Below are 19,812 nucleotides of genomic sequence, written 5' to 3' on the forward strand. Positions count from 1 at the left end.
GGAGGCTGACATCCAGTCAGGCAAGGATGCACCTCCAGCGGCCCTTCAGACAGCCAAATGTTCTCTCTACCACCTGACGGGCATGGTTCAGGCAGGCATTGAACTGCTCCTGGCTGGCGTTGAGGTGGCCGGTGTACGGGCGCATAAGCCAGGGCTGGAGGGGGTAGGGTGCGTCCGCCACGAGGCAGAGGGGCACGATGGTGTCCCCCAGAGGGATCTCCCTCTGGGGGATGTAGGTCCCCACCTCCAGCTGGCGGCACAGGCCCGAGTTCCTAAAAGCACGGGCATCATGTGTGCAGCCAGGCCAGCCCACGTACACGTCCTGGAAGCAGCCCCGACTGTCCACCATGGCCTGCAGGACCACGGAGTAGTAGCCCCTGTGGTTTATGTATCTTCCTCCGCTGTGGTCCAGGGTGCTGATGGGGATGTGGGTCCCATCCAGGGCCCCGAAGCAGTTCGGGAACCCCATGGAGGCGAATCCGGCGACAGCTGTGTCCAGGTCCCCAAGTCGGATGACCCTCTGGAGCAACATGGCATTAAGCGCACGGACCACCTGTTGGGATGGAACACAGGTGCCCGTGAGGCTGTGCAGGGTGCCCCAGGGCCCTTCCCCCAGGCCCCCCTCCCAGACACCTCCCCGGGTACCCCACTTGCCCAGCCCGTCCATCCCCGGTACCCATCCCTTTCCAGCCCATGCCCCTCCCTCCTTCCCTTCCCAAGCCCACACCTGGTCCCCCTACCCCAGTGGGTACATGCCTGGGCCTCCTTACCTCCACGACGACGACCCTGACCGTGGCCTTTCCCACTCCAAACTGGTGTCCCACGGAGCGGTAGCTGTCTGGTGTGGCCAGCTTCCAGACGGCTATTGCGACCCTCATCTTGACGGGGAGGGCGCGCCGCATCCAGGTGTCATGGTGCCTCAGTGCTGGGGTGAGCCACTGGCAGAGCTCGAGAAAGGTCTGCCGGTGCATGCGGAAGTTCCGGAGCCACATATCGTCGTCCCAGTCCCGCATGACGAGCTGCTCCCACCACTCGGAGCTGGTGGGGTAGCTCCAGAGGCGGGGGAGCAGCCGGTGAGGGAAGAAGAGGGGAGCCCGGGGGTCAGGGGCATCCCCATCTGCCTCCGGGGTGGGCTCCTCTGGCAGAAGCCACTGGGCGGCCTCCCGGGCAGCACCTAGCAGGGTGCTTGACCCCTGGATGACTACCTGGAGGGCCTGTGCTTCCTGCTGCTGCTGGGTATCCATATCTGCTGTGACTTGGTCTGCAAGAGAGTGGCTACTGCTCTGCAGACCTTGTGCAGTGCCGGGCGGGTGTGTCTGGGAGTGGCCCTTTAAAGGAGCTGCTTTGCAGCTGCCCCGGAAGGGCTAGTGTGCTCTGTGACCTGGTCCACGGTCTTTCCTGGCCCCTTATTTGGAAAGAGGGTGATTGTGTGTGTGGACGCTCTGCATTTCCTTCCAGGGCAGCTCCTTTCGACGTTCCCTGTCGCTACTTTGACGCTGAACATCAACGTTGCTAGCCCTGGAGGATGTGTAGACAATAATCGTCAAAATAGCTTATTTTTATGTTCTTACTTCGAAATAGGCTACGTCAACATAGTGTGCTAGTGTAGACGTATCCCTTCACTATAAGACACAACCCTTTCTGAATATTTGTGAGCAATGTTGTGAGTCCCACCTCCCAAATTTACTGAAATAACACCTGCATTTCAAAGTGAGCATTTCAAAATATAGTACGTTGATAAAAAGTAACAGCATATGGGTCTTATTTTAAAGTACATAACCATTTCAGTGGGTGATTTGACATGAATTAAAATGAATATATATAAAAAAAAATCAAGGTAATAATGTGAGGAAACATCCACACTGAGGGCCCATAATACTACTTGCTTGTTGTGAGCTGAAGTGGTGACAAACTGGTAACTACAAAGGAAACACAATGGGCAGCGTGTTCAAGGACTAATCAGTCAGAACTCATGTTGGATGTGGGGTAATCTCAGGCAAGGTTAAGCAGCATGCGTGTAGGTTATTTTATTTTTAATGTGTTTTTTTTTTGTAGTGTTTTTAGCTTAAGAATAAAATCAACTTGCCTAGAAAGAGCTGTGCACTGACTTATAAACTGGTGACAATCAGGAGAAGGGACAGCAACCAGGTGTGATTGGGCAACCTCTCTGCTGGGAACACCACAGTGAAGGCATCGAACTGTACAGTCTGGAAGTACCTCAGTCAGAAGGGAGCAAGACACAGGTCTTCAGTTGACAAATAACTAGGGAGCTGGAAGCCCAAGAATAGGTGCCCTTGCTGGACCACAGAGCGAAAAACAGGTGCAACTGCACTGAATTCTGATAACCCTAAAACCTAGACATCTCTTACTATTCACTTTTCCTTAAAAACACTCATCCTTCCTCAAATGCCTGAATAAAAATACAAGATCAATGGTTAACAAAGGCTTCATCCCACTTCTCAAAGCATCCTTCTGTCCAATCCCCTTGGGGGAAACAAAACAAAGCACCACACACATTGCTATTTACCAGTATCCTTTATTAGTGTCATAAGATGCATTTTGGCCCAGACTACTGTTACTCAATTAATTCTAAATTTTCTTCAGTTAGGATAGTGAGCCACAGTTAAACCTGCATATAGTACATCCACTGCATTCATCCCAACAAATCAATCAGAAAAAGCAATGCTGTTTTCATGGTTATTGACAGAGCCAGTCCATTTTCATTTTTGAAAATTAGGATTGCAATTGTTTCAACCCAGTCTTCTGGCTTCTTGTCCGGTGGTCAGAGACTTGCCCCCTGAGAATATCTGTAGCAGTTCAATAAATTTCTTAGCCAATACTCTTAACAATCTGCCCTTTTTCTTTTGTACATATTTTAAAAGGTCTTCTAATTCTTCAGATTTCTGTGTGTTTTTTCTGAGGAAGCACAGACCAATCAATGTGCTGCTGGCTGAATCCACGAAGTGTGCATTTGGGTGGCACGTGTGAATCCAGTTTGTGATTTTGGACTGGAAACCACATGTAGTTTGACAGAGTAAAATTGGTGGCAAAAGAGACTATCCACTATTGCAAAAGTTGAAGTTGCCTACGGAACCTTACCTATGCATTTCCTAGCATTCAAATGTTTATTTTAAAAGTCAACTGCAATATTCTTAGATACACTCTTGGTTACCATGGTAATGAGTGGCAATAAAACCTGTTCTAACAGAGTTTATTTTTTCCCCTTAATTTTTAAGACTTTAGAAGCATTAATATTTGTCTCAAAAGTACCATACAATTAGTTTTTTCTATCTGTTCCCAACATTTTTAACAACAAAAACATCTGGTTATTTTACAGTAAGTACTCACCACAAAGCCAGCACCACCCTAATTTGGGTGACACTCCCCCTCTCAATCTTCCCAATTAATGAATAGGCTTGGACACATGCATATAGTGTAAAAATGTTTGGTGCAGAACAAAGGACTTCCTCAAAGCACTTTAGGATACATTCATAAATTTGTTTTAATGAATTAATCTGACTTGCCTTATTCTCTTATTTCAGCCCCATACCCAAAATCTAGCCTGGCAGCACAGCACATGATATTAAGACGGGCTGGGGCATGTGTGTCATTTTGGGCTTTTATTAGAAAGCTTGTTGCAATCTTTACTATTAATTTGCTACCTCAATGGCTGTATGGTGGTATAAGTCACTGGAAGCATAGCACAGCAGTTCATTGGTTTACTTTTAGGTGCAAAAGGTTTTAACTTGTTGTCTATCAGCCAGGAAGTCTCTATAGACCAGCAAGCCTTTGTAATGCCAGGATTATGAAGGGCAGATGAAATACTTAAGCTGAAGGTTGGTGACCATTTATTGTGGAGGACACTAGCCCACAGAATTCAATTCATCCAGCATTTTGACAGGATAAAAAAAAAACTGTAAGAGTGCTGAGTACTGGATAGAACATTAATTTTGACTCAGGAGAGCTTAGCTCTATTCCTAGCTCAGCCAATGGCCTGCTGGGGGATCTTGGGCAAGGCACAGCACCACATTGTCTCAGTTTCTCCATTTGTAACTATGGGAATACAGACAATGACCTTGTTGGTAAAGCAATTTGAAATCTTCAGATGAAAAGCATGTTATAAATGCTAGATATTACATTTCTTACATTACATTGGTAATGGACCAATTTAAAATAAAAATCCAGGGATGTAAGGGCCAGATAGTCAAATAAATCAGGTGTGTAATTTTGTCATATTTGCATGGACAAGTTACCATGACTGAAAAGTGCCAATGTGAGCCCTGGAAGATTTTCGTGCAAAATTGAGAGCCCAATTTGTTGCAATTCTTATTCTAGATTTTCCAACTAAGTTTAGAAAAAGCAAGGCAGCTGCTGTAGCAGGCAAGACTTCAGCACTGTAAACCCCTGTGATTTAGAACTTACAGTTATAGAGCTTAACATGTTTAATCAATTATGTTGATAGTTATTAAAGGGTCAGATGATAGGAGGAAAAGTATTACAACTGTATAAATGCACCATATGCTCTTTGTAACAGAAGAGAAATGAAGTGGAGCTCTCTGGTAATAGACAAGTAAACAAGAATGTCATCCCTAGAAAGCTGAACATCTGTGTATAATGAGAAAGGGGTTAATACAGAAGTGGTTTAAGTAATTTTTTACCTTTTTGCTCCATTTTTTTTTAATATCTTCAAAGAATAAAAAGCATAGAATTATATCATTTCAATACAGTAAACTCCTTCATACCCAGAAGCCACAGGAACTGAGGGAATTGGCAGATATCATTGCTGAGCCTTTGGCCATTATCTTTGAAGACTCTTGAAGTTCAGGAGAGATCTCGGATTAGTGGAAAAAGGCAAATGTAGTGCCCATCCTTAAAAAAGGAAAGGACAATTCAGGTAACTATAGACCGGTCAGCCTTACCTCAATCCCTGGGAAAACAATGGAGGGGATCCTCAAAGAATCCATTTTGGAGTACTCGTAAGAGGAGAAAGTGATCAAGAGTAACCAATATGAATTCACCAAGGACAAGTCATGCCTGACCAATCTGATTAGCTTCTATGACGAGGTAACAGGCTCTGTGGACATGGGGAAGCCAGTGAATGTGAGATACCTTGACTTCAGCAAAGCTTTTGATACAGTCTCCCATAACATTCTTGCCCATGAGTTGAGGAAGCATGGATTGGATAGATGGACTATAAAATGGATAGAACGCTGGCTTGATGGTTGGGCCCAATGGGTAGTAGTGGTCAAAATCTGGATGGCGGTTGGTTTCAAGAGGAGTGCTGCAAGGCTCGGTTCTGGGGGCCAGTGTTGTTCAACATCTTTATTAATGACCTGGATGAGGGACTGGATTGCACCCTCAGCAAGTTTGCAGATGACACTAAGCTAGGGGGAAAGATAGATATGATGGAGGGTAGAGACAGGATGCAGAGTGACCTCCATAAATCGGAGGACTGGGCCAAAAGAAATGTAGAGTCCTGAACTTGGGACAGAAGAATCCCAAGCACTGTTATAGGTTGGGGACTGACTGGCTAAGCAGCAGGACAGCGGAAATGGACCTAGGGGTTATGGTGGATGGAAGTAAACAGTGCACCCTTGTAGCCAAGGCAGTTAATGGCATATTAGGGTGCATTAGGAGGAGCACTGCAAGCAAATCGAGAGACTTGGTTATTCCCCTCTATTCAGCTCTGGGGTGGCCACGTCTGGAATACTGTGTCCAATTTTGGGCCCCCCAGTATGAATAGGACGTGGATGTGCAGGAGCAGGTTCAGCAGAGGGCAACAAAAATGATAAAAGGGCTGGAGCACATGACCTATGAGGAGAGGCTGAGGGATTTGGGCTGATTTAGTTTACGGAAGAGAAGACTGAGGAGCGATTTAATAGCAGCCTTCAACTTTCTGAAGGGGTGCTTTAAAGAGGATGGAGAAAAATTGTTCTCAGTGGTGACAGATAGCAGAACAAGCAGCAAGGGTCTGAAGTTACAGAAGGAGAGGAGTAGGTTGGATATTAGGAAAAACTACTTCACCAGGAGGGTGATGAAGCACTGGAATGAGTTGCCTAGAGAGGTGGTGGATTCTCCATCCCTAGAGGTTTTTAAGTCCCAGCTTGACACGGTCCTGGCTGACTTAGTTGGGGTTGATCCTGCTTGAAGCAGGGGGCTGGAATAGGTGACCTCCTGAGGTCCCCTACGATTCTAAGCCCCGGGACTGGGAGGTTGCCTGATATTCAAATATTCTGGATAATAAAGAGGTATACTTAGCAATGCGTAAGGAAGAAAAACAAGGTTAGATATTAAGAAACAAACAAAAATGGATGCAGAGTACTTTATTTACCAATAACAGCAATACTGTACACTGTAAACATATACTGTATTTGCTGTATTTACTTTCATTACAATCCACTTATGAAAACTAACTACAATTTACTTGTGGTTAAAATGCCACTTATTTAAAAGTTCTGGATGATAAAATGCCAGATATGAAAGCGTTTACTATATTGGGGCTCATATCCTTGATAGCTTTAATAATTTAAATTTAAGTAATTTTTCCTCCCTGATCTCATTGCAAAAATCCATGGATATTTTTGTCTTTATAAACAAGTGCCTCAGTGATTTTTTAAATACACTTTCTATTTTCAGTGTCCCCTAGCCAACACAATTCAGCTTTCAGGGCCAATTTTAAGAAAATAAAGCAGGGATATAGAGTAAAGAAAATAAATGAAACTTTAAAATTCCTGCTTCCAAATGAAACTAACAAAAAGATTTCTATCTGATCTCGTGGTCAGAAAAGCTTCAAAAGTCAGCATGTCACCAAAACCAGACCACAAGTCTCTACCCAGCATTAAAATTATTTGTAAGGAAAATTGCAACAGGAAAATTGACAGAGGTCAGATGAGATAGCTGAAAATTTTACACAGACCACCAGGTTTCATGTGACCCCAGAGGACTGTCAAGAAGTGGAAGCCAAACTAGTTAACGTCTTCAACTTTCAGTTTCTTATAATCAAATGCAGTAAACAAGCCCAGAGGCAGGGCGAGGGGGTAGCCCCCCTCCCCATAATTTAGAAGGGTTATAATGTCTCAGTAAAATTCTGACACAGTACCACCACATGAAAGGGCTTTTTGGAATTAAATGCTATGAAACAAAAGACCAGTGAAAAAATTAAAAAGGCTGAAAGATAACTATCAAGTATTCAAATATTAGTTTCAGTACTTCATGCTTTTAAGCCCTTCCTTGGAGTCGCTAAATTATTTCTAAACTATAATATTTACCCAGTGTTTAGTCTTTTTTTTTTTTTTTAAATAAAATGGAAAGGTACATCCTTCATCTAAATCATTTCTCTGGGGTGGGGGTGGGGATGAAGGGTTCAGTATGCAGGCTTCGCTTGGGGGAACGGGGGGCTACCCCAGCCTACTCTCTGCAGCAGTTTGGAGCCAGGTGAAAAGTGCCTCACCATGGCTGTTGCAGCTCCAGAGTGAGGAATGCAGCAAACCCTGTACTCTTCCCCCTGCTCCCTAATGAATGTGCACAGCCAGCCATGTTCCCATAGAAATCGAGGGAGGGTGGGGGGGAGCGGAAGGGAGCTTAAGCTTCTTCCACCCTCCCTAAATGGCACCCAGGGAAAAGGAAATCAGGAGGTGGGAGACTTAGGCACTCCTGGATGGGGTTGGAGGGAGCATGCCAGCCCCCTCCACCTGCCTGGTGAGTCTCTCTCTTTTCTGTGTGGTTTTACGAGAAGCAACCCCCCTTCCGGGCACATCCCATTTTCCTGACACTACAAAGCATTACCTTGCTTTGGTTCTGGTAAGAGGAAGCTGCACACTGAATTTGGTGGTTGTAGCTCTTACCATTTAGAAAGAGTTCTTGAACAAAACAGAAACACACAAGTAAACAGCCACCCAGCCACACACTTTCAAAAATATACAGTAGATTTAAAGTAATGGTGCCCAGATACTTCGGTGATGACCAAGTGAGAAGCACGTGTGATTTCTCTGTCCATCAGATGCAAATGGTGTCTTCATCAGAAGAACATTATTGAAATAGGTAATTAGATGAAATAATTAATACAGATTACAATGAAAACCATAGAAACATTACCTGGGTAGTTCAGTTCACAATTGATAATGGGAGGTGAGAAAGTGAGACTAGGAATCTAGATCATGTTTACAAGACAAGTAATGTAATATGCTGAACTAGAGAATACCAAAAAGGGATTATGAGTTGCCAGATGCGAGAGAGCCCACTACATAGCTATAAAGAAGCAGTGAGGTGGTATAACAACACTGCACTAGGGTGCATGAAAAAATTCAATATTAGGCGATGAAAATCAATTTAATGCCACTATGTAAAATAGTGTGGAACAGTAATCATGGGAAAGCAAACAGATTTGTACTTAGAAAAAGTAAGTATAAGGAACCCCATCCCTATCTCCATTTAAATCTGTGGAGTTTTGCTCTTGATGTGCATCAGAACAAGATGAGGCCCATAGCACAAGATGCACCAAATATACTGCTTGGTGGATAACATTTTTCTAATATTTATATAAAACATCAAGTGTTTTTTTAATAAGAGAGAAAACTGTGCTAGTCTATATACTATCAAAACAAAAAAGCAGTAAAGTAGCACTTTAAAGACTAACAAAATAATTTATCAGGTAAGCTTTCATGGGATAAGAAGTGGGTCTGTCTCACAAGTGTTTTTTTTATTATTCTGATGGAGAATTTTTCTTTCAGCAACTCCTAAAAGTCCCAGTCAGTAGAAACGCATGCAACACAGTCCCCACAAAAAAATACCCCTAAAAATCTTACAGCCTAAGTAGCTAAAAATCCAGAGCTCTGAACAGAAAAACAAAGCATCACAGGAGTCAGTTATAAGGTACAGGTTGAAATTCTCTAGTCCAGCACCGTTGGGACCGGATCGGTGCTAAAGACAGACCGACCACGGGAGGTCAATATTGTCTAGCACATTACCAACACTTCTACTGCTCACTGAGTTCCCAGAAGACATTTAGGGGTAAATTAGAGCTAAATAATGGCACAGGACAGTGAGAGCCAGGTCTGGTAGCTCTAAACAAACTTAATTGGACCATGGGAAACTTGGCCATACCCGTAATAAGCAGTTGTCCAAATAACTAAAATCATGCCAGATTATGGAAGTTGCCAACAGAGAGTGCCGAACTAGAGAGGTTCAACCTGCAATATAATGCACTCTCTTGCCAGTGACCTTTGTTTCCCATAGTGCACTTTCCAGTGCTCAGTTCCTAGATTTAAATGGCTGTTCTACTTTGTTCTGTGTTTATCATGTCTGTCCTTAGAGTATTAGAAAAGATATTTTTGTCTCTAGAGGATAACTCCCAAAATTGGACTGGAAAAGTCAAGCTGGATTCCCCGCTTCTACTGGATTAAAATTTCAGCTGATTATAGTCCACACCCTCCAAAGGGCTGTACTGCTGTGCTTCACCAACAGAACTGTTTATAAGGTAAAACAGAATCCAGCTTGCTAGTTCAGCAGAGCCAAAGGGATTTAAAAGCAGAAACTTCCATCACTGCAGTAAGCAGAAATGACTGAATACCACAAAAGACAGCATACGAGATGATTAATGTGCAACTTTTAGAACAGTCACTTCTCAGAATATAATTCACATTTTAGATGGCTCAAATGGTGGAGAATCCCCATAAATTTAAGATCCCAGTCAGAATTTTTCCTCCTGAAATAACTGCTTATCTAAAGACAAAAGAAGTGTTAAAAAGGTTAAATTCCTTGGGATTAAAAATTGTTAATGGATTTCAAATATTCAAGTTAAAAATAATGCATCTATGTTGTGACTAACTGCTTAAGCCATTTGCAACAGTAAGTTCTTTCACAGTAATGAATGAATAATATACAAGAAAAAGCAAGCTGAATTCCCGAAAACATTCTCCCTTAGATGAAAAATTATATGTCGTATCAAATAGTCTCTGGAAAAAAAAATTCACCACATTTATTGGGTTTGCCTTTATGTATTCACTTCAGCACATTGTACACATTCAACATTGCTGTAGGTTCTTGAAAACCATTACATCTTTCATTCTTTGGTATTTTATCCGGTACTGTAGGCCACATGATTTGAATATCAATTATATTGGTCTGAATTTTGTTGCAAAACTTATCTTTAATGAAGGGTTTACTGAAGGTCTTGGGCTTTTCCGCTCATGGTGCAAACAGCCAAGAGACAAGTACATCCTACATATCTCTGGCAAAATTTACTGTAGTTTAAAAAACAGTTGAAGGAAAACCACTGTACTAAATGTAATACTGAATATTCAGAATGGGACAAATGACACTAAAAGCATCCAAGGTCCTTATGAAGTGAAAGAACAAATCAGTCACTGTGGAGAAAAGTACAAAAGGTTGTAAAGACTCATTGGTTTTTCTGTGTGTTAATTATACTAACCAAAATATACACACAAAAATGTGTATTTTACATATACTCAAAAAGCTACTATGTTCCACAAGAACTCTTTTCATAAACATTAGCAAAAATATCCTTACTGCAGTAACAGAAGCAAGTATTGTCAGCACTATAGGTTAGTTAATTGGCATTAATGATGCAGTCAGAAGAAAACTACAGAAAGAAACCTAGTGTTCACAGAGACACTAATCCAGAAGACCTTACCCCCATCCAACTCCTCTGATTTCACTAAAGGAAAATAGAATATGAATCACCAGATCCTGGCCCTGGCTGTTAGATTTAGCTCTCATAAGCTTGAAAGAGGCTTACAGACATATGCTTTATTGAGAGAAATTAATTTTCTGGGGTCAATGTAATGATTTTAGTTCTCAGGTGGAACAGTCACCAGACCACACAAACAGTTAATTACCAAAATGAAATCGTTATTTGACTCATTCCTTTGTTCTCTATCTATATCAGTTACTTGCCAAGAGATGTGAATGCTGAACTAGCTGTAGGAACTCTCCACATTTTCTATAATAAAACATCATTTCACCTCCATTGCAAAGAAGTCAGAGGGTTAAAAAGCTTTTATAAAATCTCAGCAGTAGGCTCACAGTAGTAAGAAAATCATTCTGGTGGCTGGTTTTAGCAAATACAAACAGTTTGATGTAAAGCAGCTTATAAATAAAATTCACATTTTTGTTGTTAAAGGTGGAAACGCTTTTTTTAAAAAAAAAAGAGCAGATTATTGCTGTGTCTCAACATGTCCTTTCTTTAATAAGAACATACTGCCTTCACAGAAAATACATATTTGACACCTAACTGAGACAAGGTAGCTAGAGAAGAAAAATAATTTTCATGCCACAAATATTTCTTCATTGGTCATTTAAGTTTGGCAACTGTACAACTAAATTTCAATAAGAAGTTTAAATTGTCTCATTCCAATTATGCTTCCCAAATTCAGGTGCTGATTGTTTCACACTTTTAAAGTTCTGTTGAGTGAAACAAGAAGGCAGTATCTAAAACAAGGAGTTCTGGACTGAAGAAAAGAATGCCGTTGTAATTCTGCTTCTTGTCTTGTGTGACGAGAGAAATACTGGAGGTTCCTCAAAATGATTTGCCAGCAAGCCAGTTGGAACATTAGATATGCTGCGCAGAGAAAAACAAAACCAGGAAAGGTGAAACAGTGAACTGACTCATCTTGCAGTAAAATTAAATATTCATTTTCAAAGAGAAAAAACATTAAAAACCCACACACTTATTTTATAAAAATGAAACATCCTAAGATCTATTTTCCCCTCCCAGGCTTCTCACACCTGCCTCAGCACATTTCTTAATTGGGCTTCCAGTCTTTTCCTGGTGGAAAGCATGTCTGTTCTCCTGGTAGTGAAATGATCACAACTTTCATGGAGAAGCTGGGGGTCCTATTCTACTCCCACCACTAGAGCCACAATATGACTGTCCCCGTCCCAGGCGAGGAATAAGGAGCCATGTATATTGCTTCCCACTCGCTTGAGGTATGATACAGCTCAGGATAGCAAAACAGTACAGATATGTGGGCCTCCATCCCAAAGTGGAAGGAAAGAAGTGGAGCCCAGGGTTACTGATAATCTTTGTTTTTCTTGTTCATGAGTCCAGGAACCTATACGCTGCTCTCCTCCACCCAGTCTGTTTCTAAACGGGGGCAAAGTAAACGGAACTCTTCAGTTGCTATCATCAGTTCAGCCACGTCTACACAAGCACATTATTTTGAAATATTTTTCGAAAGAGGCGTTTTCAAAATATCCAGCAGAGCGTCTACACACAAAAAGCTCTCTCTAAAAATTAAATCAAAGGAATGCAGTGCTCCTTTCGAATTTGCTCTTCCAGGAATGGGTTTGTTATAAAATGATTTGCCACTAAATAAAAAAAACTATGTATGGTTTAAAAAAATGACCATTCCGTAGTGAGAATAGGTCAGCAGGGTTTTAACCTACGAAGGACATAATATAAGAGACAGAAGCCAAGAGTGCAACATTATAATTGTGATGCTGAGATACTGCAGAGGTCCTCTTAACAACAGATATAAACAGTTGTGTTGCTAGGCAGTAGTTTCAAATGTGTGTTTCCTTTCAACTTTGCTACTTTTGTAGTCAAGAAACCATGACATACAGTAGACCCTCAAGTTATGTTTCGCGCACCCTCATGTAACCCAGATTTCGCATAAGTGGGGATCTGGCTTTTTCCCTGGAAGAACACATGTTCTGTAGTTGAGGAAGCAGAAGAAAGGTACGTCCTGGGCTGGGGCCAGTTGGGGAGGGTTAAGGCTGTAAGTGGGTGAGGGGTGGAGATGAGCCACAGCCCTGCTCGGGTGGTTTGAAGCGTGGCTGTGGGGGGGCTGAACTGGAGCCAGAGCCAGGCGTAAAGGATGGTAAGTTGGAACCGGAGCAAGGTGCAGGGAGGGTGTGAGCCAGAGCTGCACGCAGGTGGTAAGCTGGCAGGGGGGTTGAATTGGGGCTGGGGAAGTTGAGGCAGAGTCGTGCCTGAGGGTTGGTGAGCTAGAGCCAGTGGTGGGGGTGAGCAGGAGCTATGCATGAGTGGTGAGCGGAGCTGGTGGGGGAAGGGCTGAACTGGGGCTGTGCAGAGCCGGGAGGGAGAGCGAGTTAAGCGCAACTGGAAATCACGCACTTCCATGGCTTGCTGTAGGAATCGGGGGTCAGCTGTGTAAAAGTGGGTTCATGTACTCTGGGTTCACATACTATGAGACTTTACTGTACTTCAAGCAGAGGAGAATTGACCTGATGCTGGTACTTTATTCCCATTGCCAATCAGTTAAACTGGTTATTTAATACACCGGCTGCTGGAACAGTCTGTCACAAAAATCTATTCAGATTGCATCGCAGCAGTATAGGCCTCGACAGTTCATGCATTCTTTCACAGACTCAGAATTTTAAACCCTTGCTGTGCTTTTAATACGAAAGGGTGCCGTCTTCTCTTGATTTCATTGCTGGTACTTCCAAGAATGAGGAAAACATCAAAAGCTGTGTCCAAAGGTGGGTACTTCTCAAAACATTAATGCAGAATGTACATAGATACAAACATCAACAGTTACATTCACTTAAGTTGGGTCTATCCTACAGAGCTGACAGCGACACAGCAGCTGTACAGCTGCAGATGCACTGCTGTAAAATTTCCTGGGTAGCCACTTCATGCTGATGGGATGGACTTCTTCCATCAGCATAATTAAACCGCCCCCAATGACCAGCAGTAGCTATGTCAGCAGGAAATGTGCCAACGTAGCACTGTTCACACTGCTGCCTTAATTGGTGAAATTTATGTCACTAAGGGGAGTGGGTTTTTCCACACACCCCCCCCCAACTGACCAAAGGTTTATCAACAAACATGCTAGTACAGCCACAGCCTGAGGAACTGGCAAAGAGAAAGAAACTATTTGTTTGATTTCTACAGCTTTGTTACTGTCTTGGTTGCTTTGACTGTAACAATGAACCCCAAACCCAGGAAAACCAGCAGAATGAGAACCAAAATGGTATTTTCATTATCACCTTGAATTCAGACTCTGGCTCCTAGTGCTCAGTAGAAGAATCTTGCACAGAGAGGACCCCTAGTCAGGATACTTAGTACAGATTGTACCTTCCTCATCTGCAGCCTCAGGATCTGAGTGGTCCCGAACAAGGGGATGTGCCAGACCAAGGGGAGGTCAGGACTCTTGGCTACCCTGGAGATGGCTGCCAGCCTGTTGTCCTGGCTTTCATCCTGGCTGCCACCAGCCCTGTCACCCAAGCTACCTGTGGGGCTACATTACTGCTGGGACTCCCTGCCACTGGGATGCCAGCAGGGCTTCGTGCCCCAACAGGGTTTCACTGCCCTCGCCAGGCTCCCTGCTGCAGCAGAGCTGCCTGGCAGGGCTCCCCACCACCGCAGGGCTTCATGGCCTGGCTCCCTGGTCCCAGATGGGCTCTCAGACCCAGCTCCCCAGCGCAGCTGCCAGCAAAGCTCCCTGACAACAGCAGGGCCTCTGCTGCAGCTGTTGCAGCTGTAGCTCTCTGGTCCAGGTGTTCTCTGGTCCAGCAACATCTGTGGTCGTGCTGAACAAGGGATGTTGCCAGATGACAGATTCAACCTATACTTTAGAACTCTGCCATGTACTAAAGATATATTTATTCTGAGATGTCCAATATGCAGTATATTAATTATTTTGGTACCTTTTTAAAATGAACTAGTGAATTTGGAGGCATTATGTATGTTGCAGTTCTCAAGTTATATTACTTGTATTTCTGTATTATGTATTTGCCTTGTTTAGAAGATAAACTTTTCTACTCTCACTAATGTCTCCATACGACACACATGCACAACTTTCATTAATCAATGGAGGATCATTACAGCCAGAAACAACTTGATACTTTACAACAACATTACATACCTTTAACTGCTTGTTTTGTACTCCAAGCTATCATGGAAAAAGAAAAAGAATATTGCCACCAAAATCACGTCCACCTAAATATGCTGAGATTTAAGTGCACGTAGATTATACAAAGGCAAAACTTACAGTCAGATATCCACACCTCAGTGCTGCGGCTGTTCTGGACTGATATTCATAGTTCTATATATTTCTTTCAGAAGAAGCAAAGCTGTATCTTCAGATTCCCTATGAATAAAAAGGCTGTTAGTGTTTTTATAACCAACATTCTATTGCTTAAGGCAAGTCCTAAGAGTTGTTCAAATACTGCACAAGCCCCTTTCATATCTTTCCAAACATACCAGAAGATAGCTGAGTGGGACAGAGGTGGATTTATGACTATGATTATGAGCTATAGTAAAGGCTATTACCCCCTAAGCAGGGCTGTTTATAGATTGCCAATATACAGTTAAAAAATGCAGAAGAAATTATGTGACTGCACAGATGTTTACAATGAAATTCAGCAGACAGGTAATAAACACATGACACTTGGATATCCCTCTGTATACTGGGACCATACATTACATGTTAAAGTAAGCAACAAACTTTCAGGCAAAGGAATCTATGCCAGTGTTTTCTCCTCCTGAAGGCTTGGTTCACTTCACTTATTTCTTCCTGAGAAACCTTTTAAATGTTTGATGCTCATCACACAATCTTACACTGTGAATGGCAAAGTTGCTATTAAACTATTAACTACTAACGGTGATAAGAACCATGACAACAGCTTGTACGTACCATTATCACTCATTTCCCCTAAAAGGAAAATTTGAATTCTTGGGTCATTACCTGTTGTGCTGCTCTTTCTTACTCTGATTAGGCAGAAGCTACTTTAATATCATTTTGTCTATTAAAGTAACAAATCTTTACCTAGAATGAAAATAACTACACACTGCCATCTTGTGGAGAACACAACTACACAAATACTGATCATCATAAAGAAAAAAATCCAAATAATGAAGGCTTCTGGAGAAGAAATCACCACCACTGGGATCTACTGATTAGACCTGATCACAAGAGCAAACGGTTGATATAACTGGCATACTTCAGGACTGGAGCCTCAAAAAGAACATCCACTATACAATCTACCATCATTAATCAACATTAAAAAGATCCTGGAGACATGACTTCATGTTGGATGATTTAACCACAAGACAACATTGCCTATTTCTAAATATAATTTATATTATTTACCTATTTTCCAATAGATAGAGGACATTTCAGTGGCACTTGATAACTACTGCAATAAGCTACTTGTGCATCTATTGCTATGGAAATTGCAATAAAACCACACAGTAATGTCCACTCAGACAAAAAAAGAAAAAATTGTTTTGAAGGAAGAACTTTCATTTCCTTTTGTTTTTCCAAATATTAACTGGTCTTTGAAACAAGAGAAATAGATACAGTTGATTAATCATTTGTATTAAATTAAAAATCCAGATCAAGTACAGGATTGCTCCTCCTAAAGCCAGCACTCTCTGGGCCAGCAACATCTCTGATCTGGCAGGACCAGTGATATTCCTGGACCAGAGAGCCAGGGCCAGAGCACTGGCATCCCCTCAGGGGGCTGAAGCAGTGGGGCTCGGGTCTGGCTGCAGTGGCAAGCCATGGCCAGAGAGTGGGGAGCTGCAGCCAGAGAGCCAGCAGGAGGGGCCAGGGACTGCTCCAGGAAAATCCCTAATTTTGGCCCACTGAAGTCCCAGAGTGCTGGACCAGGGAGGTGCAACCTGTACATTGAAAAATGGTGTTTTCCACAATGGAATTAAAACCTCCCATTTTATGGCCTAAAACCCAACACTGAAACCATCATTTACACCAGTGATGAAAACAACATACCAAAGTTTTGAGAGAAAAATCCATTTGTGGCTTTAAAAAAACAAAACAAAACAAAAAACAAAAAAAATACTCTGGCAACAGGGCAGCAATATTGTTCAGTTTGACTCCCACACAAAGTAGCCATAAAGTGTTGCTACGTACTGTGCTCTAATCTCCCTTCTCGAATGGCTTCATTTGAAAACTAGCTGTCAAAGCAAACATGGTGTCCTTGCCTAGCCTCGAAAATGATCTTTGCTACGTTTATCTGTTTTGAACACCAAGTTCAGAATAGCAATAAAGTCAAGGCAAAGCCTCATCCATGAGATAAGAATATAAATTTCTCTGCAGAAAAAAGAGCAGCTTTTGTTTGAGAACAAAATGAGTGCGCTACCTACAGTTTTGAGAGTGACATTTCAAGGTAACTCCAGAGAAAATGACTGCCCCACACTTAAAGTAGGGAAAATGTTGGCTTGCACTTGTAGAGGAATGGAGTGGGGAGGGGAGGGAGAGGAAAATGAGGTCAGCGATTGCTGCAAATGGGGAAATGTCAGCTTTCTGGCACTGACTGAGCCCAGGAATGTGAGAGCTGAAGACCATAGGCAGAACCCACCCTCCTCCTTTTGCAGGTATCAGAATGGGTTAGGACCTGCCACGGGCATTGGGCCAGTCACTCCTTTTCATGGAATTTTCCCCGTACCACCAGATTGGCTTTAGTGGAGAGAGCTTTTTTTTTTTCTTTAACCGACAGTAACTGTAACTGGCAGGGATGACTTTTTTCTGGAAATAAGAAAAAGCAGTAGGCTCTATGTTGAAAACTTGTTTTGTAAGTGAACTGCAGATGTCCAATGCAGTTACTCCTAGAGAAGCCATCCAGTGATCAGATAAATGGCCTGGCAAAGGAACAGAACAGGGGAGTGGGGTTGGGGACTCCTATGATTGGTATGACAAGGAGGAACCTGCCCCGCTCCCACCCTGGGCTCACAGCCCACCTTAACATTCCTACAAGGAGGGAGAATGGTACGGTCCAACCCAAGAACTGGCTGGGGGGTCCTGGGTGGAAGCTCTGGGTCCTGATCTGAATAAGCACAGATTTTGCCTGTACTGTATACTTGATCTGCCAGGTAGTCGCAGACATCTATATAATAAAGTTGTGCCTGATTAAAACCCATCTCAAGTCTCTCCTGCCCTCCTTTCTGGTATGCCCAGATAAAGACTGGCTTTTAAAGAACTGAAGGATTTCAGAATACCCAGGATGTCACATACCTTCTAAAACATCACAGTAGAATAGGGGTAGTCAATGCAAAATGCATCTCCTGAAAAATAAGTCTTACTAGAAATAGTACTATTCAGCCAAACACAACATTGAAGTAGTGGTGGCCATTTAAACAGCAATGAAAACCAACTTGTGCAGAAGTAGAGGTGAATGGGAGCCATAGAGATGAGATTGCTGTTATAAAAGGTTGAAGCTAAATTCATGCAATGAGGGTCAATTGAAGTAACAATGCCTTCAGAGATCACTTAGATCAGTAGTCCTCAACTAGGCATCCCTGGTTCCTAGGGGCACTTTGAGCAGTTTTCAGGGCATCCACCAAGTGGGACTAGTGTTAAACTTGCTGGGGTGAAAAAAAATACTGTTGTGGCACAGGGTAGTGGTGGATTTTTCATAGCATGTTGGGAGGACTTAGAAAGAAAAACGTTGAAACGCCCTGAGATAGATGATCCGGCTGAATAACCTCAGCAGAACATCTATGAAAAATGTGTACAGAACTCTAAGGCTGTGTCTACATTAGCTCCCTACTTCAAAGGGAGAATGGTAAGAAAGGTGTCAGGAGATTATTAACGAAGTGCTGCGCTGCATATGCAGTCTGATCTAACATACCAGAGTCAAAAGAAAAAACTGAACTGAAGTTTAGTCAGCTTTAGCTAAAGGCCAAAGAGGACCTTTTAATACTGAGTTTGGTACAAAAGATCTTGTTAATCATAAGAAGAGACACTGGCAGAAGGTCCTGCACTTGCAAGAGAAAGACTAACAGGGATGTTGTTCAGAATCCTACTCAGTGAGAACCTGTGCTCCTCAGGAACATAATGTCTCAATGTTAGTTGCCCACATACATGCTAAACCCTGCCTGTTTACATATCAGGCTCACTGTAATGGTTTGTGTTTCCACAAGGCTGAAAAACTTGGAGCATTAGAACAAAAAGGCAGTCCAGTAGCACTTTAAAGACAAACAAAAACATTTATTAGGTGGTGAGCTTTCATGGGATAGACCTGAAAGCTCACCACCTAATAAATTATTTTGTTAGTCTTTAAAGTGCTACTGGACTGCTTTTTTGTTTTGATAGAATATAGACTAACACGGCTCCCTCTCTGTTACTACTTGAGCATTAGAAGAATATTTCTTCCCAAAAGGCAAGCTGATCTACATTAATCACTGCTGCTTGCTGTTACCTTAGCTACTTAAATGGCCTCAGTAGAAATGGGCAAATATAATGTCAATATAACAAAGCAGTATCACAGATCACACAGTTTAACTTCAGTACCTGGACAGATAACATAGCAAATAAGCAAACATCTTGAAGAAAATAAAGTAGAACCTCAAAGTTATCAACACCTCAGGAATGGAGTGAGTTTGTAATTCTGAACAAAACGTTACAGATGCTCTCCTAAAAGTTTATAACTGATCAATGACTAAATAAAGCTTTGGAATTTTACTATTCAGAAGCAAAAAGCTGCTTTCCACTTTTTAGAGAGTACTGTATTCTACATATTTTGGTCTCTATTGTTGCATGGTAACATATTTCAAGTTCCATCTTTGGTCAGTTCCTACCTCTGGTGTTCATAACGCTGAGATTCTACTGTAAAGTGATAAGTAAGTAACAGCACGGATTTGTCAAGAATAAATCATGTCAAACCAAGCTAATCACCTTCTCTGACAAGGTAATAAGGAAGGGGAAGGGAAAATGAGTTTAATCTGCAGCCAGGAAGATGTAAGGTGGACATTAAGAAAAGCTTCCAGTCAGGGGAGTTAAGCATTGGAACAAACTAACAAGGGCTGTTGTGGAGTCTTCATCACTTTCACTACTTAGTTCTGCTTTGGAATGCAGGGGATTCGAT

The 19,812-nt window shown here is 42.4% G+C and overlaps 1 protein-coding gene across 1 annotated transcript in view; it reads right to left on the reverse strand.

Moving 5' to 3' along the window:
* Positions 1-6,319: 6,319 nt before the first annotated feature.
* Positions 6,320-19,812, reverse strand: part of SEC23IP (SEC23 interacting protein) — a 41,329-nt gene continuing 27,836 nt past the window's right edge. Inside the window, exons 18-19 of the mRNA XM_075000532.1 lie at positions 14,976-15,074; positions 6,320-11,578 (exon numbers count right to left, since the gene is read on the reverse strand). Of these exons, the coding sequence (XP_074856633.1) occupies positions 14,993-15,074 (82 nt within the window). The 3' untranslated portion in view covers positions 6,320-11,578; positions 14,976-14,992. The remainder of the gene's footprint in view (positions 11,579-14,975; positions 15,075-19,812) is intronic.

The sequence above is a fragment of the Carettochelys insculpta genome, chromosome 7 (genome assembly GCF_033958435.1).
Source record: "Carettochelys insculpta isolate YL-2023 chromosome 7, ASM3395843v1, whole genome shotgun sequence".
NCBI lineage: Eukaryota > Metazoa > Chordata > Testudines > Carettochelyidae > Carettochelys > Carettochelys insculpta.